At 39.7% G+C, this 27,361-nt stretch overlaps 2 protein-coding genes and 1 non-coding gene across 4 annotated transcripts; 2 read left to right on the top strand and 1 right to left on the bottom strand.

The window, feature by feature from the left end:
- Positions 1 to 7,468: 7,468 nt before the first annotated feature.
- Positions 7,469 to 7,540, bottom strand: trnae-cuc (transfer RNA glutamic acid (anticodon CUC)). The gene has a single exon. It is a non-coding gene; the product is annotated as a tRNA-Glu (tRNA).
- A 135-nt stretch (positions 7,541 to 7,675) lies between these two features.
- Positions 7,676 to 23,899, top strand: ncoa7b (nuclear receptor coactivator 7b). Its single transcript, XM_074685158.1, has 17 exons — positions 7,676 to 7,809; positions 8,746 to 8,936; positions 14,056 to 14,213; positions 15,976 to 16,046; positions 16,129 to 16,236; positions 16,324 to 16,425; positions 17,546 to 17,665; positions 18,336 to 18,520; positions 18,942 to 19,096; positions 19,235 to 19,798; positions 19,909 to 20,080; positions 20,302 to 20,449; positions 20,581 to 20,706; positions 20,859 to 21,011; positions 21,881 to 21,976; positions 22,062 to 22,135; positions 22,225 to 23,899. The coding sequence occupies exons 2-17, from the start codon at positions 8,899 to 8,901 to the stop codon at positions 22,358 to 22,360; spliced, it is 2,406 nt and encodes an 801-aa protein (XP_074541259.1). The 5' UTR covers positions 7,676 to 7,809; positions 8,746 to 8,898; the 3' UTR covers positions 22,361 to 23,899.
- Positions 23,900 to 25,126: 1,227 nt separating this feature from the next.
- LOC141801549 (adenosine 5'-monophosphoramidase HINT3-like) lies at positions 25,127 to 27,051 on the top strand. 2 transcript variants are annotated; one of them, XM_074684613.1, is made up of 5 exons: positions 25,127 to 25,349; positions 25,931 to 26,048; positions 26,180 to 26,249; positions 26,349 to 26,475; positions 26,562 to 27,040. In XM_074684613.1, exons 1-5 carry the CDS (start codon positions 25,257 to 25,259, stop codon positions 26,646 to 26,648), a joined length of 495 nt encoding a protein of 164 aa, XP_074540714.1. In that variant the 5' UTR covers positions 25,127 to 25,256; the 3' UTR covers positions 26,649 to 27,040. The 2 variants fall into 2 exon arrangements, with proteins under 2 accessions (XP_074540714.1, XP_074540715.1); XM_074684614.1 differs by lacking the exon at positions 26,349 to 26,475 and having other exon boundaries at positions 26,562 to 27,051.
- The last annotated feature ends 310 nt before the right edge of the window (positions 27,052 to 27,361 follow it).

Raw genomic sequence — 27,361 nt, 5'->3', positions numbered from 1 at the left:
CAGCAGGAGTGTATTCAAGCATCAATCTGCCTGAGGTACACTCATTTATTTCCACATCTTCCTACGTGTGTCTCAGATGTTTTCGGAGATGGATCTGTCGGATGGGGAGTGGAGACACACTTATCAGTGTGTTGTCCGGGATAAGGCCTAGAAGATTTGTAACTGTTACACATTGTGTGTGTATGTGCGTCTCTCTTTCTCTCTTTTACTCTGACCTCCTCTTGGTCGAGCGAGTAGGAGGAAGAAAAGAGTGGCCTTGACTGAGCGAGAGGAGGGGTGAGATGTGGACTAGGAATCGGTGAAAGAAGGAGACCGTTGTTTCTGGGTTGCTTTTTTCATCTCCTCCACCTCTTGCTGTCATTTTCTCTCACTCTTTGTCAGACACACACTCCCTAAATTTCAGCAGTGGCTGCGGTGTCCTTGGGTGTAAATAGCTTTCAAATTTGTGGGAGATTTGGAAGGGAGGTGAGTGGCTGAGCAGGAGGGGAAAGGTGAACTCCAGGTGCATTGTAAAAATGTTACATGCATGGAAAAATAATGAGGTGCTGCTTCTCAGTATGGATGTGGTAGCATGTTACAGCTGTGTTCACTCTCAGCAGTTTCATTGAAAATCCATGAAAACAAAATAAGGCTCAGGTAATCCGGACGAACCCATTTATGCCCATTTTTTTCAGAGTTGTAAGGCATAGAGTTTTATCAGTTGAGTCCCTCTGAATCCTGTTATGTATTTATTTTTTTTCCGTTTTGTACTTTGTTTTGAGGAAAACAACATTTTTAGCATTGCACAGATTTTCATTTGGTCACCTAATAATTTTATTGAAATGATAATAATATGAAAGTCTTGTGATTTTAGGTGATGTGTGTGTTGGCATGGGGGGTGGTAGGTGTGGGTATTGGCCATCATTAGTACTTTTGTGTCAAGAAAATTGCACCCAGTAATTAAATTATGAGCGATCCTGCAGGCAGTGTTTTCCTTTAATTTTCTTTTAGTTTTACTTTTGTTGTCACTCACAGAAATAAGCCTAAGAACAAAAAGATATTTATCTCAGGTACAATATTTTTGAGTAGGGTTACTTTAGAGAATTGAATGATTAAATAATTATGAATATCTTTGGGGGGAAAATCATGAGAAATTTATGAAAATTGTCTCTTTCTAGAACGATTTGCATCCACTACTTCCAGGAAGCAGATAATGTCATGTGACAGGAACAACTTGGAAGCTTTTTTTTTAGAAACAGAAATCTTTGTTTAAGTTGTCTATTAGTATATAAGTGGAAAAAGTTGCGTTAATAACGCTGAGATTTTTTATCGTGAGTGGAAAATGATAGTGATACACTTCAGCAACAATTGTTGCTGGTGGGGCAAAACATATGTATGGTCAACTGGCAGATCTCTGACCACCTCGCTTCTGCTTTTTGATTTTCAATCCAAGAAGTTACGAAATAACAGAAATAGAAAAACATAAATTGTTGGTCTTTTGAAAACAGTCAAGCTAAAACAGCCTCTGCAACCTTTATGTTTATGTTTAAAAAGACCGACCCCCCCTCTACTGACTGTATATGAATCAAATGAAGAAGGAGAGAGTATCATCTTCTCTGCTCTCTTATAGTCCAACATGCTGTCTGTCTGGGTGCCCCCCTCTCTGCCCTGTGGGTGACACGATAAGCACGGGCCTCATTAGTCTTTTTAATTGGTCCAGAACAGTTGCAGTGAGCCAGTTTGAGGCCTGGCCACATGCCAGGCAAAAGTAAACCAGCCCTAAAAGAAGCACTGCTCAGGCTAACCAACAGATCCCAGAGTAAGAGAAAGAGGCTGAAGAACAAAGCTTCAAATATAAGGTTAATAGAAAAGAGAAATTGCCTTGTGATCAAAGTGGTGGGGCTAAGGTCCTATCATTTTTGTGCAGAAAAAAATTAAAGCTTTTGTTGTTGTCCAATTTAAATAGTTACACAAGGACACATTCTTTAAACACGTCTCCTCCCTTTGCCTGATATCTTTTTGGAAGACTCTTATACTAAATTGTTATAAGTCTCCAGAGCAGGAAAAAAGATGTTTTCATTTGTATCATTGTGTATAAAACAGATCATCTTCTAAATGTGACCTTTGACCTTTCAGGAGATATGTTTCCAGACAGATATTTGTTAATTTGATAGAGTTTAACTCTGAGTTGAAATTTCAAATTAGACTTTTTTGCTTCTATTTGGAATTTATTTATCTACTTTTTGCTTATTTTTAATTTTCTGGCACCGTTTGTAGATAATTGTGTGTGCACAAGCATGCATGCTTGAGTGTGTGTGTGTGTATGTGTGTGTGTGTGTGTGTGTTCACCCCGGCGTCTATAGCTTGCAGAGAATCCATCAAAGCTTATCATTATAAGTAAACATGACAGAGTGGACAAAATGTCTTGTGCGCCGCCAGACCTGCTATCTAACCGCAAGCCATATCTGTGATGATGGACTGATGTGGTGCTAGCTTGGACTTACCAGAGTCTGAGTGTGAGAGTGGGAGTGTATATATGTGTGTGTATGAGCACAGACATACACACATACACATGAACGCACACATCAAACGGCGTACACATGTAGACACTCAGACACAGTAAGAGCACACACTCAAGTTACCTTTAACACAGTCCTTATATCTTCTGCCTCCCAAAGGAAAACAAAGTTTATAGTACATGAAAAGTTCGCTTATCGCACAATCATAAATGAGCAGGCACAGTCATAATTTATATAGGTATTTACAGCTGTTATTTATTGGCTAGCGTTTGCAGGGGTTCATAGTTTTACCTATACGTGGAGGAGAAACTCCTCTGAAAGTGATGGTTACTGCTCAGGACAAGCCTCTTTTTTATGGCAGATGAGATCAGAGGAGAGTTAAGGAGTTGCTGAGGGAGATTTATTAGCGATGTTAGCTAATAGTTCATTATCTGTACTCGTTATCATGCTTTCCTGAAGTGTCAGAAAAAGCAACCTGTGTGTGTGCTGTGTTGTGTCAAGGAAGCTGAGCATAGTCAGAATCTAACCTAGAAAATGAATAAAGCCTCCAAAGCTACAGAGCTTTTTGTGAGTTTTCTTGTAATGTGTGTGTGTGTGCGCTTTGAGGTCAGTCTGTGTTCCTCTACTTGTTACAACACCACTGATAAGCAGAGTAAACAACAGTGCACTGTTTGCTCCCCTACCACAGTCATGTGATCAAAAACACTAATGACAGAGGCTGATTCAGTGCTTATGTCCATCTTTTTTTTTTTAGGCTCAATCCTTGAAGTGTAGCTCTTGCACTGTCTGGAAATTCTGGACATGTAGCTTTTAAGAATGAAACCCAGACTTTGATAACCTTTCCCCCTGCTGTGCAGTTCCTGGGTCAAAGGTCATGGCTGCAGTGCTTCAGCTGACTTGGCAGATTGACAGTGGGTGTAGTGGCACTGGACGGTATACAGTATAGAGCTGTGACAAGCCATGTCTCCATCACTTTCATTCTTTTTAGTCTGTTTGATTAATAGTGGGGTGGGGGACCTCATGGTTAATCAGGAGGTGGTCTTTCAATCCCTGTGAATCCCCAGACCACCAAAGAAGAGGTCATATGTCTTCATCAAATTGTGACTATTACTGCTTGCAATGGATCTGACGGGTCTAAAGTTTGTTTTAAAAACGTTCGAATCTAAATTTTTTAAACATTGCTCCTTTTTACTTCTTGTAACTCCCATCCCTTTTAGCTCAAGTAATTACTTACATCAGTTTGCAGCATTTTACAGGAATATTTTGCCATTTTTGACTATAAGATTATCTACCTTTTAGAGTGTGGGTGGCTCAACATTAGTGTCTTTCATATTGTTATACTTATCCATGCACATGCATTTATCTGTCGTTGACTGTGTCACCAGGAGCATTTAGGATTTCAGTGCTTCGCTTACCTCCACCATGCAAACTGCATGAGCTGGAATCAAACCTCCAGCCTTTTCATTGTCTGACGACATACTCCACCACTGGGCCTAAGGTAAATATTAAGTTTCAAATGATTAGCTTGGAGAAGGAAAGTCCTAGAGCAACAGCAACCAGCAACAGGTAGCCTAACTCAACCTACAGTACCTCCAAAGCACATCACTATTTTTTAAGCAATCCATTTCTCATTAATTGGACAAGTTACAAAAATGATATAAAACAAAAACCAGTAGCCTCATGTTTGTGTCGCAGTTAAGCGAGCTACTTCTCTTAGCATGATAAGCTGGTGACTGGTAACTAGCTTACAATACTAGCTACAGTTGTTAGCATAAGCTGATAAAAAAAAGTCTAAAATACAGTAATTCATACTTCTAAAATTTTACGGTAGAAAACATCTGCAAATGTGCTTTAATTTCAAGTTGAATGCCAGGAAACATTTTTGCTAGCTTTTTTCCCCCTAAAGGATTCTAAGCACAAGCTAGCAAAACAGCTAGCTAGCATATTACTAAGTGGCTCAGATTTATAAATATACCGTTTTGTTTAATGTAATTTAAATACCTAATTCACATCATTAGTAAAAGATTTTAAGTTTTGTATTAAAAATGTATCAGATGTAACCCACCCTAGTCCTTAGTTAGCATATGGTATAGTAACTCAAGCTAACTTTGACAGTGTTGTGACTTCTGGCAGTTAGCTTACTTGGTGCAAATATTAGAGTTTTCCCTCATTATTCCAATACCAATAAACCCTCCTTTACTCCAACATATACCATAACAAGACAAACATAATACACGTGTGTTCAATAAATACAGACGATATCTGTAATAAATAAGCTATTTGGTAAAATCAGCTAATGTCATCATAATATAAATGGTTCAATCAAAATGCAAAAATTACACTTTTAGTTAATGAGTTGTCACAGAAGAAAATACAGAGTTCACTCTCTTATTGAGTCCTCATCATTCCACTTTACAAGCTGATTATTTTGACTTTCTGTAGAATACAATTTACTTTAATGAAAGCCTTTAAATTTGTTAACAATACTGGCTGTTGAGCTCTTTAAGTGAGCCTGTCTGTGCTGATTTATTGTTACAACAACTTGCTCTGAAGTATTTCTTCTGTTAATTGGTTTATTGCCCAGCTATCAGTCAGGGTTTAACATCTTTACATAAACATACCGATAATACCACAGGACTGTAGAATATAGTTGCACTTCTTTTCCACAGATTTGCATCATTATAATGAATTATGGCTCCAACACCTCCCATCAGTTATCATTTGTGTGACATATCCTTTGTCAGTGTTTAGGTTTTGAAGCTCCTTGCTGCCACGGTGTACTTCAAGTTATCAGTGGTTGTAGTCTAAGCTTGGAGTGTATGACGTCCAAGTGAGATGATTTTATATCTCTTCAAGGCCTTCGCTGGGTCAGAACTTTGTGACTGCAAGATTTTATCTTTATTTTCTCTTACTTTGGAAAAGAAACACAACAAATCTGAATAAAATGGGAGACACATTTAGCTGCTGTTTTCCTAATCTGATTGTGTCAATGCCCTGTTTGGAAACCAGACACAACTGAAACTTGAAAATCAAACAACAAAAACTGTGTGCCTTGTTGTACACATAATAATCTAAACACAATGACCTGTCGCTCATTTCTTTTCTGAAACATAACTTCCTCTTTGTGTGTGTTTGTGCTTTTGATAAAGAAACCAAATACTTTTGTCTAGCTTACTGACGCAATAAACAATCACTGCAATGTTAGCAGATGTTTGTGTGCTAATGTCAGACAGTGCCATAAAAAAATGTAATATCAGGCCCAAAATGAAATGCATTTAATGTCTGCTGTACATTATAAGGAGACAAAATGTTCAGTGGACTTTGTTATTAAAGCCCCTGTCTGAGAGTCACATCTTGAAAACATTACTCAGTAAAGAGCCACAAGTTTTGGCAGTAATACAACTTTACTGATGCCAACTGCCATAAAATACCAAAGAAGAAGAAGAAGAAGCCAAAAGTTTACAGTAGCCTGTCCTTTGGTATTTTCACCAAAGCAGCTTCTCTGTCTGTCTGTCTGTATGTGATTTCCTCTTCTATCTTTCTGTTTCCAGAAAAACAGTATTTTTCCAGGAAGAAATGGTATAAAATCTTTATACCACACCAAAAAATACAGAACATATGGAAAGGGAAAAATGAGCAGTGACAGTTTAGAGGTGGGTGGAGGCAGTTCCTTGTACTTGGTCACATGAACGTTTTGAAGGTACTGAAGTGACTCGATGATACCCAGATCCGACGCTCCCTGCCAACACAAACCCTGTGTCCAACCTAACAGCCCCCCACAATCCTTAGTTTCAAGCAGGGTAGAGAGAGAGGAGGAGGGGTTGAAAAGTCTGAACAGGACGGAGGAGGGACACACCGGCGCCATTGCGATCCCTAAGACAACTTATCTCCTCTCTCACAATGATAGCGCCTGTCAAAATAGCTGCCAAGATACATAGCTGGCCAGGAACTGGTTAAATCCTGCCTTGTCCAATCAGAAGGCCTGAAGCCTGGATCTCCATGTTTCCTCACCGAAGAGGGCTCAATGGGACACAAGCTCCACTAACACACATTATCTCTGTCTCTTTGCTCTTTCTCAAACAGGATCAGTAAAAATATACATAAGATCTGTGTGGAGGAGTTCTTCAAAAGTGCACCACCTTTACATCCAATTGTTTTCAATTTATTAATTCAGGAAATGTATAATCAGTTAGGTATGTTTTTACTTAACCTGATATTTGAAAGAAACACTGAGGACACATAGCTATTTGAATATCTCCTAACCTGGTTCTCTTAGGGTAAATACTCAAATTAGTAGTACGACTCTTAACACATCTTATTTGGGCCTAATTAGACTTAATAAAGTAAATAAAATAAAGCTAATTTAAGTTTATGGATTTTTTTGTTTGTTTGTTTGTGTTCCATTATTTTTTCAATTAACATGTACACATGGTCTTTTAAACATATCTAATAAAACATGACTTCTTATTCATTTTCCAGACCCCCCTACCATTTGTAGTTAGCTGTCGCCACCCAGTGATGCAATCTGAATACAGCTCCATAGATTCTTAGGCTAAGTGCACCATTCGCTTCACAGTTGAAAAACATTTTGAAGGAAGAGAAGAGGACATGAGGAAAGGAAGGAGAGGAAAAGGAAAGCTGACATGTAGGTTAAAAGAAGGTAAAACTGTTATGACCCAATACTTTTAACAGTCAAACAATTGCTTAAAATAATTAATTGCTGAAACAGATCATTTCCCCTTGCTTAATTCAATTACACTTAATTTTGCTTATCTGTTGTTGTATTGTTTTTATATCTTAATCACTAATTGCTTTATATCAATGTATAAAAAAACTTGAAAAATGCACAATATGCCTATGGTCTTTAAGACTAAATGTTTGAGTGATATTCACTTAGTGTCATCAGATTGTTTAATCAGGTTCGCAGATGAACGGATAAGAACAGGGAGGCTGGGAAGGTGAAAAGATAGTTCCCTGACCGGGAATCGAACCCGGGCCGCGGCGGTGAGAGCGCCGAATCCTAACCACTAGACCACCAGGGAAGTGTAATACGTGTATAATGTAGCTAAATACTTAATTATCATCTAAAAAAAACAAAAACGTTTGTAATTATTACAGGTATACATTTAATCTCGCTAATAAACCTGTCCTAAAATGGGGTTCACAATATCGAGAGACAAACTGGGTGGATCATAACTGCAATCACATGGTCAGCTCGTTTGTGTTTATACGGCGACCATGACACCAGGGGGCGCAGTAAAGGGAGGCTTCATTTTGATTTCCACATTAGCTGCTTGAAGATGCACGGAAGGTATGTAGGCAGTTTTCAGCTACCTGTTTTTATATACAATGTGGCGTTTAAATTCGTCAATACACACCAGTGTTACGTTTATACATAAGGATATACTGCATGCAAATGCATGGGTTCTTTTTTAAACAACGTGCTCTCGCCTGGACCAAATGATAGTCTTGACATCTCCACCAGGTTGCTATTGTCCTGTAAACAAAGTGGCTAGCTAGCGCGGTTAGCATCAGCTGTTGAGCCAAGTGAGAGAATGGACCTTGCTCGCGGTGTCTGTTTGCTTAATGACGGATTTACATAACCACAAGTGGATTTCTGTATTTTTTGCTGTTGTTGCTGTCAGTGCTGCAGCCCAAAAAGAAGCTCAGGTTCATAGAGGAATTCACTCCGAGCAAGCGGCAACAGACTAATGAATGTAGCTAGGTGGGGTAAGGATGCTTTAAGTGAATTAGCTTCTCTGATGTGTTTAACCTTTGTCTGTTACGCAACACATTCAGCCAACACGTGGATACTTATAGGTAGCATTATTTTTTGTATTTTCTAAGGTTTGGTGACGAATGTAATTGTTAAGTTAGATTCCGCATAATCATGTTATACCCAGCAGTTAGTGCAGTCATGGTGGTCTGAATGTTTACATGAGTTGGATTCCCAAATTCATGCTGCTTATAAAAGACATTCCGTTGTGATGAAGCGTAATTATGTAATATAAAAGACATGTTTACTGTAGATACACTGCTGGTCTCCATCCACTTAGGCAGAGTGCTGCATTTTCCATCATGCTGGTCAGCCATTGTGAGCTGAGTGGCCTGACATGCTTATAGGATGCTTTCATCGCCATCCACTTAGGCTCCTCCATCACTTATTGGGATTTTACATAGAAGTGTGTTGCTGTGGAGTGAGGAAGCAGCCTGCTAATCCATCCTCGCTTTTTGATTTCCTCTGCAGGACAAGGGAAAGGTGTGAGAGCACAGTGTGAGAGGAGGTCTTTCCCCAAAGAAGTGTCTGCTGGATTGGACACACTGTGTGGGTGGGTGTGTGAAAAGGGTGGATGTTTGTATGGATGCGCTTGACTGCATGCAGAATTAGCAGCCAGGCCTGATGGAAAAGAGAGACAGAAAGCCGGGATATTTTGCAAGGTAAGAGATTGTGTTTGTTTTTATTTGTGCGCTATTGTTTGCATTGAATTTTAGTATTTGCCAGAAAGTCTAAGAGATACTGTGCTACGCTATATATGAAATTGTCTGCAAAGGTTTACAAGAGACATGTTCTCTTTGGGGACATTAAGCTTACTTAATACAGCAATAAAAACTTAAAAACCCTAAAAAAGAAGAAGACATGTTCCTTTTCATGTAGGTCATATAAACTACAAAGTGTGCAGAGTGCATGGGAAAACAGCAGTGGTAGCTTTCCAAGGTAAACATAGTAACAAAACAACAAATGTCAATGTCAAGCATCTGCATAAAATAAGCCCCAGGTGGCACACTTTTTGTCTCTATGCAATGAGAAACTGGATTTGCTCACTAGTTTTGCATGCTGTTGTTGTAGTTGTGTGTATTTTAGGAGTCATGACTTCTTCCAATTTTTGCTACATTTCTGTCACAAAGCAAGGTTTCCTTTGATGTCTGTGACATGATCAAGGATCAATCTAAGTGACTCAACCCAACGCTACAGAGCTCATCAACGTTAAACATTAATGACATAAACTGTAATCATATTGTATTTGCATTGAGAGGCAGTTGTTTTAATCAGTCTCTTTCACCCTGCGAATCTATGTCTAATCTTGGAGTGTAAAGTCCAAATATTAATCCACTTGGAGCACTTATCGTAAGCATTCACACTGTGGCTTTTCCATTGTGCTAAACGGTAATTTGTAGCTGAACATGCCGCCACAGGTGCACTGAGTTATTATTTATTCCTGCATGGATCAGCACCTTTAAGTCACCCATGTCTAAGCTGCACCCAGCTGAAATGGCCTCACCTAATCCCCCTCATGCGTCAGAGTTCCTGCAATAATTGACCAACAGGAGTCAAGTCGATTTTAAAATTGGATTTCTGCAGCATTGTGAAACATGATAACGGGAAACGCGTGGAAAGAAGTTTGTCACAGCTACAGTGCATTAACTAAGGAGTTTTTTATGACACCTGCTGCACCAGTGACACGTGTTGAATGAATAATCAGACATGATGAAGCCATGCAAAGCTGTGTGATGTGGTTGAAAGTGTCTAAAAATCTCAGACTGGAAATGTAGCTTTCTTGTTTTTCCCAACACCAGACTTGTATTACATAAACATGACGCATTAGCATGAAAAAACATAGAAAATAGTGTGCTTGCAAGTGTAAAGCATTTACATACTTGCATCTTATGACACGCTAAAACCTGAAAAAGTGGAGATGTTAAACATTGCTTTAGGATATGTCATGATGTAATGCAGTGCAGCCTAATGGGCTCTTTTGTTTCTTATTCGGTTTCAGGTTACTTGCTCAGCCTCTCCTGACAGCTTGGTACTAACTAGTAATTTGTCTTGTTTCAATAATTGAATTGGCCACTGTTAGAAATGTCATGAGTTATTACCAGGGCAGTACATCTAATGTTGATAAGATCCAAGCTTTGACTCGCAGTCGAGGTAGAGAAGTGAGCTGCAAAAGAAAAGAAAAGAAAAGGAAAGTGAAAAAAGATGACAGCTCATGAGTCCTTTAAAACTACAGGGACAAAGTAACATCTAGTATCCAGGAAGGAAAAGTGTCCTTATCTTTCAACACAGCGAACATGTAGCCCCCTGCAACATGCACCACATGCTACCCACTTCCTGACAAATAGAGCAAAGGCCAATGTGAAGCATTCACTAATGAAGTGCTCAAAAATAAGAAAACAAACCCCCTCAAAGAGGCTTTTCAGATATAAATATTACATTGTAACGCTGCAGAAAACTGTTTGACTTGTACATTATTTTCAGTTCTAGGTCAGAGTTTAGACATAATTTTGATAGGAGATTTGTGACTCAACCTGATTCACTTTGAGGATTTTTGCACTCGAAAAAGGAGCTCAATAAAAGTGATGGATTAGTGCTGTTATCAGGTGTCAATTTGAGCAAGAGAAGATTTAGCAACACTAATGGAAGGGATTTGAAAAGTTTTTATTGATGTTCACTAACTGGATCATTATTTTGTGTCAAGAAGTTATATGTTAAAAGGGATTTAGTCGTTTGCATATATGAACAAATTTGAAATGCATCTTTTGGGCTGAATGGTTATGTAAGTACTTCAGTTTTTCCCTCCAAACTTCATTTTCCCTCCTTCAACAATGGCTCACCGGGCTCTGTTGTGAGCTCTGTGAAAGCTAAACTTAGCCAAGTCTGTTAAGTAGAAACACATGTAAGTGTGCAGAACATCTCCAAAGTGCTGCTCTCTGTTATTTCATTTGGACTGAACGCACGGGTTATGAACTGAAGGTTGGAGAGAGATGGGGGCTGAGATAGTTAGACGGCTCGAGGCTGAAACAAACATTGCTTTTGAAAATTCCTGAGTTTACTTCCAGATGTGTGCGGCATCACTTTAAGAGGGCAGGGCCTGAACTTTGTCTGTCTGCAGCTTTATCGACCCACTCTTACCCTCCATTAAGGCACTTGAACACTCCAAACGCTTCTCTTTTTACACTCCTTTTCTTCTTACTCAGCCCAAGGCTGAGCTGGCCAACTCTCAGCTCATGATAAATCAATTTGCTCTTATCTTTTCTTAACATACTCATACCCACACTTTGGTTTCAGTGGGGCTCATGGAGCGAGCATTATCCTTAAGTGCACCACTAACCCGTGGTTCCGCTGCACTGCAGTGTTCCCCCTTAAAGAACCCCAACAGGGCCTGGAGACGCTGTTACATCACTCCCTCTCCTATCAATGATTAAAGAGGGGGAGAGGACGGTGTGAGAGGAAAACACAGCTGATGCAGCAGCAAAGAGAGAAGAAGAAAGTTTGGATTCATTGTGCTAACTTTAAAGCAGCTGGACATAAGGCCTGAGTTTGTACAAAGGAACTAAATTAAATCTCTTGTACACCTCTTTAAGTCTGCTCAGACTCCTCAAAGCGATCAGGTTTTGGCTGAAGAAATACATTGATGTTGACACATGTGGCCCTGAACAGGATCAAACTAGATCAAGATGGAGTTGATGGGTCTATTTAGGCTCTCCTGCTGTCTGCTTTAAAGCCACTGAAAGGAGTTTTAACAGGTATTACAAACAGGCTGCATATAATCAGGACTCCACAGTGTGACTAAAGTTTTAAAGAGTGTGACTAACATTCTTGGTGCACCTGGCACTGCTCAGAAAACAAAGATTTAACTCGCAAAAGCATTATTTCTCTGTGATCTCCACTAATTACACACCTTATCAAAATTTTAAGACAAATGAGAAATTTGCAAGAATTTACATTTGGATCCTGAAAAAGATTCAAAGTATAGTTTTGAAAAAGGCCCAAAAGAAGAAAAAGGAGTGAGATAACAAAAAAATTAGTAAGAAATTTATTGAAACCAACAATTTAACTAAATTGGCTGTTCATCAGCAGATCAAAAGATAAAGACCACAGCCCCCCCCCCCCCCCCCCCCCCCCCCCCAACCCAACTGAAAAAGAAGTTTATACATTGAAACAAAAGTTTGTAAAACAGGGCTCAAGTCCAAATATTGGTTGGTCTGTCACAGCCCACTCCCACACCAACCATACCTATTTCATGCCATAAAAACTCAGATCCTTCTTCTCACTACTAAACTTCGTCAGCCAGTGTTGCCATAGAGACAATGTTTATCTCAATCTGGTCCTGCTCGATCCAGTGGGGAAGCTGAAAAGTAGCATTTTGAAGTAACATGTAACCTGTAATATTGTATCTGATCATCTCACTTTCATGTGTGGAATAATATCAGAAATAAATCTAGAAGTGAGACTTCTGCAAAATCATGTAAAAAATCCTCACAGCCTCTGTAATGTGCATATCTTTGGAAAGAAACCAGAGCACCTGAGGGAAACACAGGCTAACCACTGACAGGAGGGGAGAACATGCAAACTACTCTCTTTAAGAAGTTATTTATACTCTTTATTCTCCTTAACTGCCTGCTGCATTTCCTGTTGAATATTTAGGTAAACAGATAGATATTCAGAAAGTCACGAAGGCTCTCGTTGTTTTCCTGTCATTTTAGCATGTTTGCCTGCGGTCTCTTTTCTTGTTTTTCTTTTATTCTGGCTTTAAGCTATTTCACCTTGTCCCTTAAAAATTTCTCCTTTCCCTTGAAGACACAGACTGTGGCTGCAAGGTTTTCCTTTTCAGCCCTAATCTCTTCAATCTGAGTGTCTGTCTCTGCCTATTTTTCCTTCATTCTCGCTTCAAGCCATTCCATCTTCTCCCTTAAATATTTCTCATTTTCCTTGAAGACACAGACTGTAGCTGAATGATTTACCTTTTCAACCAGAATCTCTTTTTCTTGCTGTTTGAGCTCAGCCACTTTATCGCTGTAGCTGTTCGAAGCAACTTGTTGCTCACTTTTGCACAGTGCTGCCCTGAGTTGTTGATCCTCTGCAAGGGTAAAAAGTGTGAAACATTCTGCTACAATTTGGTGTTAGTTGCAGGTTTGTATGGTGATTTTTTACCTGACAGTGTTGAAAATGATGATGATCCAGGACATATTTCGTAATCCGGATTTTAGTATCCAGAATATTTCCAGGATCTGGATCGTACTTTTACATCTGTCAGAAATGATGGTGACCTTGTCTTGTATTGTTCAATCGGACCATTTATCGTGGAGTTAAATACACATATGGTGAAAACGGCCCAATCTCACAATGATAAAGAATCCTTTGAAAAAATCCCGGATCCAGACGGTGATCCAGATCACCTCCAAAATTTAATCAAACCAAATTTGTAACTTTTTGAGCTATGTTGTTCACAAACAAACTCTTCCAAAAACATAAACTCCTTGGCGAATGTAAAAATTGGGTGCACTAGTGAACCAATGCAAAATGTTAGTCTGAAGCCCTGGTAATATTGATACCTCGAGCAAATAATCTGACTAGCTGATAAGTTGAGAAGCAAAATTAGCACCATAGAAAAAGAAACATGTACAGTTGAGGCAAAGCAAAGAGACAGGCCGTTCACAGGGGGCGCCAAAATCAACCCAAACCAAAAGTTCCCCATGGATACTCCAGGTGTGTTGGTTGGTTGGTGATGTTGTTCCTTGTTTTATCCTTTTTTTCCCTCCTTTGTTTTCCCATCAGACTGAAGAGGCGAAGACAGCTCAAGCAGAACCAATCAGAGAAGAATGTGAACGAGCAGAGCCCCGTGATCATCTCCTGTACCGACAGCCCAGATGACAGTGACCCCAACAGGAAGACGGACCTACAGAGAATAACACCAAAGCCTCCTGCTGGCTCAGGTGAGACCTGCGTGGAGCCATCATTGATTTATTGTCAACCTCACAAGTGGGTACTAGAATTTAAGGTTTACATAAGGTTTAACGATGATTGACAGCTGCCGTTCTCGTGTATTTTTTTCAGGGATTGTAAAATATGTTGGGAGGTAGAGTCAAGAAGTGATTAGACTCGTGAAAGAAAAAAAATATATATTATTTTTGTCACCCAGCTCCACTCAGACTCTCCCAGAATCCCTCATCGTCTCTACTGCACAGACTCTGGCTGCACAGTTACTACTGCGCCTGTGACAGGGGTATTTTGGCTTCAAAACCGTACAATGAGAAATGGCGGAGCCACACTGTACACTCTTTATACAATCTTTGCGTGTGAGCAGCACAAACTTGTGGACGTTAATCTGGAAGAGGACTGAGGGCGCTTGGTTTTTATGATAACAGATCCCGATTTACCTCAAATCACAAACTTTTTCTGAGTGGTTTTAATTCTGGCTGATCCCGTAAAAAGGGGATACAGGTATAGTATAATTTGGCTCTGTTTGGACCATAAAAGCAGAAAAGAGAAGGCAAATAGAAAGCTGTGACATCTTGTCTTCACTTATGTACAACAACAGGAGGTGGAGACACATCGTCAATCTGTGCTTACAGTCAGTGTTTAAAACTAACAGTATATCTTTGTCTGCTAACACAACTCTGTAGCAGCTATGTGAAACGGGCAGAGATTCATTTTCAATTCCTTTTCCCACGTATCTGTGCTGGAAGTGCAACATAAGGGTCCTCCGTAAAAGGAACAACCTCATCAGTTTTTACAGGAAGTTGCATAACCTACATCCTGACATATTGTACAGTTAATGGTGACATTTAAGTCAGTGTACTCACAGTTTGAGGGCACTGAGAGTACACTGTGGTGCTTTTTTGTGAATCATCTAAGGGAGAGAAGTAATCTGATTTATTGTGATTCTTTAAACAGCAGCATTGTAGGATGATGTTTAAAGAAACTATTCTGATTAATCATCGTCAGTGTATGTGTGATTTAATTATGCTCCTGTTTGCTTATTACGTTATCTTTCCAGAAATTATGACCACATCCTGAAGTGATTTTTTCTCTGTCTTGTGTATCTGGATTTGATGTTCATGTGAAGGCTAATAGCTTACTTTTGTTGTGCGTGCAGTGGATCAGCCAGCTGTGTAAACACTGCAGCCCTTCATGTGATGTATGATGCTCTGCAGCTTGATAAACTCAGGTTGAAATGCCCTGAAAGAAGCTGGAGCCTGTTCATAATTGCTCATCCCATGTCAGCAGCCCGTGCTCAGTATAAATCCAGTGTTGTAAAAAGTGACAGTGGTGTGTCTTTGATGCTGCTGGAGTCTGTTGGTCTACTGCTTAGTCATGCCCTCTGTGTTCACGGACGGAGGAGTCCAGCGTAATACGCAGCTGGGGAGTGGTAGCTCTAATGGCTCCTGTGTTCTTGGCAAGAAGAAAGTGCTGACTGTGGACCTTGTGCACGACAAGGGTCGGATTGTTGCGTGTTTTATGACGACTGCTTGGGCATGTGTAGGACAGTGTTTAAGGCCGGGTAATGACAGGGAATAAACAAGCTCTGGTACAGACTCTAAAGGAAATTACACGCAGGAGCCTTCTTTTCGTTTCTATTACAAATGTGTCTTTTGAATTCAGATAAGCTGCATGAAGCCATGTTTTCATCTCAAATGAGACTCATTGAGAGGTTTCATCATCCTCATTTTGCAAAAACCTCTTATTTTCTCCTAGATGATGGCTGTAAAAGAAACAATCAGGCAAAGAGGGAGAAGAGTAGGCCACCTGGGACTGTGGAGTTCATTGTGAGTATTATAGCCCTTCTGGCCAATAAGCAGAAGTTTGCATCTTAAGAGACACTTTCACAGACTTTATCTCCCCCAACAGGTTGGACCAGATGATTCCCTCAACAGCATCGCTCTCAAGTTCAACATCACCCCAAACAAACTGGTCCAGCTTAACAAACTCTTCACCCGCAGTGTTTACACGGGTCAGGTGAGTACTGCGACACAAACTCAAACATCTGCTTCAGTTTTTGTCTGGCTGACTTGTCACCTGTTGTCTGTCTTTGTTAACAAACAGAAACTGTTCGTTCCTGACGCCAGCCAATCAGAAACTGACCTGAAGTCTGAAAGTTCAGCTGACACTTTTCTCACGAATGGTTTATCAGAGAAAGCATCACATGTGAGTATGAAAGGGTTTTTGTGTTTTTACATGGAAATAAGTCAGTAAATAAGCATGATATAAAATCTGATAAGAACATTTTTACAAAACATAAGGTATAAACACTTGGATTCAATTTTGTAGTGTATACGGTGTATCCTTGCCCTAACCTTTCGCTGATTGTTTCCCCGACTTTATACTCTCCACTTTATCTCTCTTCAGCTTTCTTATCTAATAAAGACACAAATGCTCCAAAATATACATGACTGTGAATACACAGACACACATTTTTGTGTGTTTTTTCGTCTGCCTGCAAAGCAAATTTCCCTCAGGGGTCAGTGAAGTTGAAGTTTGCTGTTAAAGTATGATTCTACGACAAACACCCTAAAGAACATATAAATATTCCTACTTTCTTAGTTTTTGTATTATCTAGGGTGTTAATGCATTAATTTTATTTTAAGTGGCTCTGAGGACTATCTGGAAAAGCCTCTCTGTTTCCCATGAGCACTTGCACCCACTGTCATGAGGGTGTGACTCTCATCAATGTGTGTGTTTGTTCTGAAGTAAATGAATGGAGAGCAGACCTTCTCTTAACACTGAACAAGAAACGTTTTACTGGTTACAAAGTGACAGGGTAATGTATTTATTGACAGTAATGTAGAGCTGTTTGAAACATGACACAAAGCAAAATTTTGGAGCATAGTTTGGACCAGGATTTATTTAGTATTACTCACAGCCTGGTGCTCTGAGGCATGTCTGTAACGTGTACCGCTAGTAAACCCTGGTTATGTTTACTAGTGTTTATCTACCATCTCTAACTTCACTAAGCAGAGCAAATGTAACCTACCTCTTCAATTTAGTGATAATTTAGTGGCATAAATCAGTCCATGTATTCAGAAGTAGGACTTTTTCAAGACCACTTAGAAAGTCCTCACAGCCCCTTCAAGTGATACTATTTCTCAGATTCTCCAGATTCTTCCAGTCTCATGATTGATTTCAAGTTTTCATGTAAAAGAGTAACTTAGTTCTGACCTAAGCTGAATGGGGACTCAAGCTTTATGGTTCTGATACTCTTCAAAACAAGCTTTCTAAATACAGGCCTCTCTCTTAATTCTCCTTTAATTTTGTTTCTGTTTTTCAGGATGGCATCTCGAACTGCACATCAGCAATCCGGCGTGAGCTCTCCCCCAACTCGGAAGACGAGAGCCCGGCAACGGTTAAATTTATCAAGATGAGCTGCAAATATTTCACTGATGGCATGGTAAGATACCTGGAAAATATGATGGTGCCAGGTTTTTGTTGCTTCTTGAGAAGATGAACAAAGCAAACTACAATTTTTCTCCCATAGTATTGCAATGTATTTTTTTAAAGGGTTATATTTTGTTACTTTGGCATTCTGTTTGAAAAAAAAAAGACATTTTTACTCTTTTAAAATTCATTGTTCAGCCGATTTGAATTCTTGATTCTGACTGGTCAAAACCCTGCAACAATGGGGATTAATTCTGAACAGTGAAAGCAGTACTAGGGACAAGCTTACTACACACATCATATCAAATCGATTTGCAGAAAGTTATGTGTAAAATTTATGCTTGTTGACACTATTGCCAAAATGCTAGTTAACAGTGTTTAAAGTTTCCTCATTTATTTTTTGAAGGTGTTTCAACAGCAAAGCTCTGAGAAGAAGATGAATAAGAACATACATTTATCAAGTCAAAATGATCAGTTCAGAGGGAATTACAACAAATCAGCAGGCTTAAGTTTTAAAATAACAGTCGCTAAATGTTCACCATAATGTTTTTTTGTCCTGCTGTAAGGCTTAAAAGAGGTCACGTCTCACCCTGAAGGAGCCCCACATAACCTCCTGCTCACCTTACATTATTCTTAACCTAAATACCTTCTGTACCTCACAAAGTTAGTTTTTGTCATTGCAGGGTGTGGTGGGAGGTGTACTGATCGTCACACCAAACAACATCATGTTTGACCCCCACAAGTCGGACCCCTTAGTTATCGAGCACGGCTGCGAAGAGTACGGCCTGATCTGCCCCATGGAGGAGGTGGTGTCTGTTGCACTGTATGACGACGTGTCCCGCATGAAGCTCAAAGATGCTCTGCCGTCGTAAGAGAGCTAAACCGTCTTTCTTTCCCCTTTTCACTCTTTCCAAACTGTCAGCTCAAATTCTTCTTCTCTTCTTCCAGCTTTTAAATTTCTTCTTGTTCTCAAGATGTTAAAGACCTATGCTGCATCTGCTTTTTGTTGATTAAATATTTTTTTTCTGACAGAGCAGTCTGATGAGTTCAGACTCTGATTCCACTTCATCTAGTTTTTGTGTCTTTTCCTTCACACTTTTTGATTCATTCTTCATTAATTTTCATGATTTGATTAATTTTGCATCACAAATGTTGTGTTCTCTATGAGTTTTAAGTCATTGTTGTCATTTTTAATTTCTGTTGGTCCTTTTCTTTGTTTTTGTGTTTTCTTTTTTTCATTCTCATCCTGGTTTGTGTTGCGGTATGTGTGGTGCCCCGTGACCCCTCAGAGATCTACCCCAGGATTTGTGTCCTGTGTACAGGCCTGGCGAGTGGGAACAACTGCCGTCAGAACGAGACCTGAACCCTTTTAGCCGCTATGAAGCTCTGGATAAGAAGCGTCCGATTGTCTTGGACGACATTGAATCAACACTTTCAGAAACTGGTAACCTCCTTCAATCCTGTATTGGAAAGCAATTTGTTGTTGTTACGTTTGTGTTTTTTGTTCATGACATTTCACAATTTCCTGCATTTCGAAGACACAACAAAAATCAAAATGTCGTGTTTCGTCTTCTTCCTTCAGGGAGCACAGAAGGTGAACAGACAGAGAAATCTCCATCAGATGAAGGATTCACAGACTTGGAGCCCACTGTAAACGGGAGCACTGAGGACTCAGACGGGATGTTCCCCAAACCCCTTCAAACTGTCAACAGAGACCCACAGGAACTGGGGCAGAGCTGCCCAGACCAAGCAGACTTTCAAGACAAGTCAAAGCTGTGTCACACTAAACGAAAGCTGGATGATGAAGAAGATGAGGGTGTAGCTCAGAACTGCTCCATTGAGGAAGGAGAGTTAATACATTTCTCTTTAGACACTGAAGGACGAGGTGAGGAAGAACCTGAAACCAAAGATATTAAACCTAAAGGGACAGAAGAGCTGCTAAATGATGCACAGGATAAAAATACCCCTGCACCAGTGGACCAAAATGGGAAGTCGAGTCTCGGGGAGGCTGCAAAGGTTTGTGGGAACTCTAGCCCAGAGAGACAAACAGGAGGCCCTGCTCTCAGTGATGAGGAGAGACGGAAGAAAAACTACGAGGCAGAGGTGAAGTCATGGCTGCTGGAGAGGATGCAGGCCCCGATAGAAGGCAAGAATCATCAACTAGAAATCAAAGCTGAGAGATTACCGTAACTGTTGCAATACGATGCACTTTATTTTTGTGACTGTTTACTGACTCAACTATCTTTTCCTCTTCAGACATGCTCCTCTCATCTGAAGAAAAGAGCAAAAACCCACCAATGTTCCTCTGCTTCAAAGTGGGAAAGCCAATGAGGAAGTCCTTTGCCTCTGGAATGACCTCAAGTCCCGCCCACTCGTTTGGGGGGCGGGGCAAACAGCCAGAGTACTGGTTTGCTGTGCCGCAAGAAAGGTTAGAGAGTATCCCCAGTAAACACCTGAGTATATCTCATCATTTGCTCTCATAAACACATCAGATGACCTTTATAGAAAAGATAAATCAGTTGACTTTACAACAGCACTGTGTACTTAATTCTTGACTCTAGTTTAACCTAACATAGGAGATAATACACACTGATACAATGTAATCTCTAACTGAAGCTCTGTTTGTTTGTTTGTGTGTGTGTGTTTCAGGGTGGACAATCTGTATGCATTTTTCGTCCAGTGGTCTCCAGATGTTTACGGGAAGGAGGCGCGAGAGCAGGGCTTTGTTGTTGTGGAGAAAGACGAGCTGGACATGATCGACAACTTCTTCAGTGACCCTGCTTCTTGTAGCTGGGAGGTTAGCTTAATCAGAAGAAATAACATGTGTACCTGAATTAAAGCAGATCAGACAGGGTGGCCTGTTAGAAAGCGGAGTGAAGTTTTGTGTCTGAGGGTTTTTTTTATAGTGATTTGCTTGTTTTGTTGCAGATCATCACTATCGATGAGGCAAAGCGTAGACAGAGCTTTGGCAGCTATGACGCAGACCTGTCCATGGATGCTCTGCCTATACTCAATGACACCAGTGATCTGCTGCAGGACACACACATTGAGAAGGTAAATGGGACCGGTAGGGTTTAGCTTCATGCTAACTGCTTTGAGCTACTGAATTAGAGGAAAACCACTCTTAGAATCGTCAGATGGAAAAAGTCCAGAAGTATACTCCGACTAGTCCACCTCACAGTTCCATCCTGTGTTTTGCCCTCCAGCTTGCCTGTCGCCTGCCAGCCCGTGTGCAGGGCTATCCTTGGAGGCTGGCGTACAGCACTGTGCGACACGGGACGAGCCTGAAGACTCTGTACAGGAGCCTGATAGATGTGGACAGTCCTGTGCTGCTGGTCATCAAAGACATGGATAGCCAGGTAGACGCTGTGTAGGAGTCACAGACATTCTGATGTTTATTAGCTGTGAGATAAAAATCTGCTGGTCAGGAGGACATTCACACCATTTTGCTTTTCTGAAAACATCAATAGATTAATGGTAATAACTATCAGCACACACTGTACAGGGGATAAAGTTTTTTATAACTTGTATTCTCTAATTTATTGAACAAACAAGTTTTGTCTTTAAGAGGGCATGGCTGACTTACCCCGCTGCTGTCCTCATAGAGACTAAAGGCTCTGCCTCTTTACCTCATCCAAACTTAAAGTGATACTCCGGGATGGAACAAGTTGGGTCCTATCACAAGGTTTAGGGCAGAAATTACCCCTACAGCAGTGTTTTAGTGCAGCAGAAGCCCAGAGCGCTCGCACCAAACACCCCCTCCCTGCTCCTCTGCCGGTTTCCTCTGCATTCAGACAGGCCATTTTTTATTTTTCATCAAGGTGTTAAGTTCCTTGGTAAATTTATGTTTTTTGGCTCACAGAGATCTGTTTGTAGCATCACACAAGAGAATCACAACACACACACACTCACAGTCACCAGTGTGTCATCAATCCATGAAGAAGGTGTTTTTCGGCAAGGAAAAGGAGACATTTTTTGATCCTTGGCAAGATCAGAAATCGCCCTTTACTATCTGATCCATTCACATAAAGCTTAATTCACCTGGCTCTATACAGGACTTCATCCTTATATTATTACCTTGGCAGCATCAAAGTCCTTCCTCCCAAAAGCTAAACCATTTTTTGGTCTTCCTTAACTATTTGTTGAGTTACAATAATGAGTGTTTGTTCCAGTTTTAAATCTGTTCCTGCCTCTTTGTTTTGGAATTAAATCAGTCTCTTTCCTGCAGATATTTGGAGCGTTCTCGACTCATCCGTTCAGAGTGAGTGAACACTGCTACGGGACAGGAGAGACGTTCCTGTACAGCTTCTGTCCTGAGATTAAGGTTTGTTGTGCTTGTATATTTTCAGAGTTGAGGATGAGTTTTTTTTTGCTTTATAACTGACCTCTTCACCTTTTTTTGTTTTCAGGTGTACCGCTGGACAGGGGAGAATTCTTACTTTGTGAAAGGAAACATTGACTCTCTGCAGATGGGAGGAGGAGGGTTAGTGAATTTACCAGCTTAACTTCAAGTTCTTATGCGCTTTTTTTTGTGCACCTTTTCTCTAACTTTGCCCTCCTCCTCTTCTGTAGTGGTCACCTCGGACTGTGGCTGGACGCTGAGCTGTACCGAGGCACCACCACTAAATGCGCCACCTTCAACAACCTGCCACTCTCTGCCCAGCAGGACTTCAACATCCACAGCCTGGAGGTCTGGACCTTTGAGTAGCTTCATCTGCTCCAGCTACTTCTACATTCACCCCCCACACTGAGCCTTTTACGCACCACATGGAGGCTAACCTAACTAACCCACAATGGCACTAAAAGTTCGACAAGAGGAGATGGAGAAGTTGACTGAGAGACAGAATGGAAAGTCCTTTGTGGCCTGTTCTGGAGGTGGGTTTGCAACCGGTTTGTTACTGGTTTTTCCCTCCTGTGTGAAGACATGTTGTAGCTCTCAGTTCATTGTCTGCCTTAGACATCTGAAAACGCCTCCAGCTTTCCCAGCATGCAGACTGCCTTACCACCAAAAGCTTATAAAGAGAGAGGTAAACAGCTGCTTGTGAAACCTCCAAGAGGAGCTCATTTTGAGTGTGTTTGTGACAGAAAGTGTTGCTGTTGATGCTGTAATGATGGCTAACCGAAACATGTATGTTTGGGAATGTACAGGATTGTGTACCGAAGAAGTTCGGAGTGGTATTTTTAATTACGATGAATTTTTTAACTTGGAGAAAAAGGAACTTAGAAGGGAGATTTTGTATTCTCCGCCCTTAAATGAAGTGTCACTGCAGGAAATATTTCAAATCGTTTACATCGGGATGGTGCCGCACCACTCCCGAAGGTCGTCTTGTTTTCTTATTTTGACTTTTTGAATGAGAGTGTTCATCGTATTTCCTCACATTAAACATTCACATTCCCTGTGTACAATCCAAAATAAGTTTTAAAGCCAGGAAACGTTTGCAATGACCAAATATGTTGTATTTTAAAATCTTATTCGTTGTGAGTTTATTGTGTTTTATAGACTGTTTTAGAAGTTTTATTTTTACATTTTATTTTTACATTGTTTTTACAGAGATTACTCAGTTTGTTTTATTTTTAAATGCTTTTACTTTTATTAAAATATGTTAAATATTTCTGTTCTGATTGGACCCAACAAGCACTAGAATTAACTGCCGTCAGTATTGAATCCCGATGTCGGTCACTAGTTTGTAGTTCAGAGTAAGAGCCAGTAGGAGTTGGACATGGAGTCATTTTGCACTACAGGATCAATTGATGGTGGAACTGTACATCGGCCCTGTGTATTGAAGCATTTCTTCAGTGTAAAATTGTTACTGAATGTTGTTAAATCACCACTACAGGAGGTCAGAGGCTGACCTCTGTTTCACACAAACACAGGAGGAAAAGGGATTGTCAGTTCTGCATTCATGCCACTAACTTAAAATTCAGATGTACTAACATGAAAAGAAATGTTCATTTGTGTCCTGTGGGTGTGACACAGGCTTGTAGTGCATGAATGTGCAATACTGCAAATATATCACACCACTGTTATAAAACCTGCCACACAAACTATTCACTAATGCCAGTTATCGCTTCATGTGAAAATGAGCTGTATCGTGTTTGTAGCTGTTCAGTGTTGTAACTGTGAATGCTTTCTGAGTATCATTTCATGTGAATCCAAACTGCTGGTCTGTGACATCACTAAAGATCTATTTATTGTGTTGTTATTGCAACCACATTTAAACCTGAATAAATGTTATATATACAATAACACATTATTATGGGATCTTTCTTTACATCCATTGAGTGGCCTTTTATGATGAGCACATTAAAATTTCTGTGTGGACATTTCGGTTTGTGTTGATTTTGGCACCCCAATGTGGACAAAGTGATTAATCTTTGCACTTGTGTAAAAAACAAACAAACAAAAAAAAACACTTCCTCTTGAAACCGTTAAACATATCAGTTGCTGTAAAAAAATGGTTTCTGCAGTGCGCTGACCAACGTCTACCTTCATACAAATGATTTTGTTTTACATTTATGACACACTGATTTACAAGCACTTTTGTACTCCAATCCCAAACTTGTCTTTTACTTGTTAGAAAGTTATTTGGAAAAAATAAAATCTTGTATCCAATTCAAAGATGTATATAATAGAAATAAGTCAAATCACAAAAAGTAATTTGACATAAAAGCACAGATAAAACAGTGTCTAGCTTGTTTCATTTAGAGGACTGAAAATGTCTAAAGAGGAAAATATCTAGTGTCAGCTTTACCTAGCATTTCAGATACTTAAGATAAAATGGGCCCACTCTTTTCTGTATTGAAATTTTCTTTTGGGTTTTTTCTCTCTCTTTTTCTTGTTGTGTTTTCCTTTGATGTTTTGGTGCTCTATTGTTGTTGCAAGCTGGGTGACACATTAGCCAAAGTGCTAGCAGAAAAGAAAAAACTCCTTCTTTATGAGTGCATAGTACTTAATGTTGGTCGACTTCGTTTTGTTTTTTTCCTAATTTATTTACTTATTTATATGTACTCAATTCTACTTGGAAAAACTGTCCAAAATACATTGCCAACTGCATTTCAGGGATTTCGAGTCTTTCTGCACAGCAGATGAGTTAATTGTGTTGTTTTTTTAATCACATTAAACATGATGATGGATTAATCTGATTAAAGTGTTGATTTACACAGCCCTAGTTTTTTATTGTGTATTCTTTTTGGCCATTGTATTCTGGTTTTATATTTTGCTTTGACTGGGGTTTTTTGTTGTTGGTTTTCTTTATGTCGTTTTGTTGTCTTTATTTCTGTGTTTTACACTTTGGGGCCACCGTACAACGAGTTGTTTGCTATACACTAATTCTAAGCGACATAAATTTTAAAAACATGTTATTTGGTCAAAAAAGGTAACTATCAGATGCTTATTTGTGTCTACTTCCGTTCAGTAGATTTATGGGGGTTGGTTGAGAGAAGAGCGGAATCATAATTCCGCGGAGTGATCCGTCTTCACAATCACAGACGATCTTTGCACATTTCCCGGTAGGCGCTCATAGTATTTACCAGCAGAGACATCAACACAGCGAGGAACAGTCGGCAGAGACACATCAGACAGGTTGTTCAAAACTGCTAAATACATGGCGTGGCACAGCCCAGAGGAAATAGATGATACTTGTACTTTCTGCTTGATAGCCAGCGGACAAGACAAAGAAGCGACACTCCTAAAAAAGGTAAACAAAACTGAAATGAAAGTGAGCTGAGGCGGAATAGCCGGAAGTTTTAAAGCGTCATAAGTGTCAGGAACTTGAATCTACTTTACTTATAGTTTCGTGAAATTTACTTTCCTACATTCAAGAAATCTAGTTAGGTTAATTAATTAAAAAACAGTTATAACATATATCTTACATCATTATTGCGTCATGTCTGTAATCTGGGTATATAATGTCTGTAAAAGCATTGTTAGTTAAAATGTAAACAATTTTTTGTAACGTTACAGGAATTTCACACAAGACGATGTCTGATAGAATGTCAAAAATATCTCTTTTCTTTCTTTCTCCCCTCCGTCACATTATCTTTTTCTGAGAAAAAAAAAATGTTGTCATTTCCTGGATCTGGTTTATCACTAGACCTGTTAACCTGTTCTGACATCCATCTTTGATCTTCCTCAAATTACTCACCCAGATATTATTTGCAACAGTACACTCACTTTTTTGTCTCTACAAAATATAATTGCGACAGTTTTGCACCTTATTCTGCTTTGCATTGTGTGTTGTTTCATGTTTTCATTTTGATTCTCCCTCCTCTCCATCAGAACAAAGAGCTGGTGTGTTTCAAAGACATTTACCCTGCAGCTCCTCACCATTACCTGGTTGTACCCAGACAGCATATAACCAACTGTCACTCTCTGCAGAGGCGACACATCGACCTCGGTCTGTTATAGAGGAGAAATACAAATTGATATTGCAAATGTATTGTTTACTAATGAGATATTTCAGTCTCCACATGATGTCTATATGTGAAAGGATTTTTTAATCAAAATAATGTTTCATGTTTCCTGCAGTTAAACGTATGGCTGAGATGGGAAAAGAGGTTCTTAGAGATCAAGGGTTCACTGATGCAAAGGAAATAAGGTAGGTTGGGACAGATGATGTGTTCATCTTCCCACTATGTTTGTTTGTCTCTGTGGAAAATCTGGCATGATGTGTTTTCATGATATGTGTCTTCCATAGCCTGGGGTTTCATCAACCCCCATATACATCAGTTGATCACCTCCACCTCCATGTGCTTGCACCCTCCAGCCAAATCTATAAACACTTTAAGTATAAATTCATTCCAGGGACCTACAACTTTCTAACTGTGAGTAATAAAAATTGAAAAAGAAAGACATTTTTTGATATGGTATCTTTTTCTTAAACCAAATTTACTTTTTGTTTTCTCTACAGGATGATTTTATTATCACGTGTCTAAAAAACAGTAGCTCCACCAGTCCATGGCCACTGCTGTGTTGTTTTTCTGGGCTAGAGGCTTAAAGACAACCTCATACATTTAGAAGAATACAGAAAAGAAAGAAACATCTTTCAGATGTCTGAACTTGAAGAAGATGTGAAGATGATGGAAATTCTCAAGTTGTGCAGTAGCAGGATGAACAAAGCTGGAACCCTGATGGACTAGATCCACCCAGTAGTACACTAAATGAGCTGTTAACACTACAAGAAAGTCATACAGAAGGACTGAGACATCACCTTGGTAAACTGGCTGAATATACTACACACAGTGTAAATGTACTGTAGTGCTGTAGTTTTGTTTTTAACACTATTTAAATCACAACTGAATTGTGTGTTAATGTATATGAATGTACAATATTGAACATTATGTGTATTTTTCTGGGGTAATTTCTGTGGGTTGTAACAGGGTGACAATCTGTGCAACTACAGGTTTTTATGTGTTGTTTCCTATGGATATATTTGTGAAAATTAAATTATTTTATCCAGGTTAAGTCTTGTTTTTATGTCTAAATAACTACTTGTCTTGGGCAATAACAAGACAGGCACCATGCTGCTGTCTGTTCATTCAGTATAACTAGAGCTAGCAGGCTGCTAGTTTTGATTAGCACTTATAGACTAATAATACCTGCTGTCACATTTAAATATCAAGAATTAATGTGGCATATTGTTGTCTTTCATGGACCTTGGTGCACACACAGCAAGTAGTTTAAAGTTTAGAAAATTCCCAGTTTTAGAGG

The sequence above is a fragment of the Halichoeres trimaculatus genome, unplaced genomic scaffold, assembly GCF_033239565.1.
Source record: "Halichoeres trimaculatus isolate MK-OKI-2021-1 unplaced genomic scaffold, fHalTri1.1 fHalTri1_scaffold_13, whole genome shotgun sequence".
NCBI classification, from domain to species: Eukaryota; Metazoa; Chordata; class Actinopteri; order Labriformes; family Labridae; genus Halichoeres; species Halichoeres trimaculatus.
Note: the sequence above shows the minus strand (reverse complement) of the source record. Positions and strands in the feature narration are given on the sequence as shown.

What these genes read in the sequence shown, in the direction of transcription:
- ncoa7b (XM_074685158.1), top strand. Translation starts at nt 8,899, where the DNA reads ATGGAAAAGAGAGACAGAAAGCCGGGATATTTTGCAAG. An exon ending in CTGGGACTGTGGAGTTCATT is followed by an intron (nt 16,047 to 16,128) that starts GTGAGTATTATA and finishes CTCCCCCAACAG; the next exon opens with GTTGGACCAGATGATTCCCT. An exon ending in TCAAAGACATGGATAGCCAG is followed by an intron (nt 21,012 to 21,880) that starts GTAGACGCTGTG and finishes TCTTTCCTGCAG; the next exon opens with ATATTTGGAGCGTTCTCGAC.
- LOC141801549 (XM_074684613.1), top strand. Translation starts at nt 25,257, where the DNA reads ATGGCGTGGCACAGCCCAGAGGAAATAGATGATACTTGTACTTTCTGC. An exon ending in GAGGCGACACATCGACCTCG is followed by an intron (nt 26,049 to 26,179) that starts GTCTGTTATAGA and finishes TGTTTCCTGCAG; the next exon opens with TTAAACGTATGGCTGAGATG. An exon ending in ACTGATGCAAAGGAAATAAG is followed by an intron (nt 26,250 to 26,348) that starts GTAGGTTGGGAC and finishes TGTCTTCCATAG; the next exon opens with CCTGGGGTTTCATCAACCCC.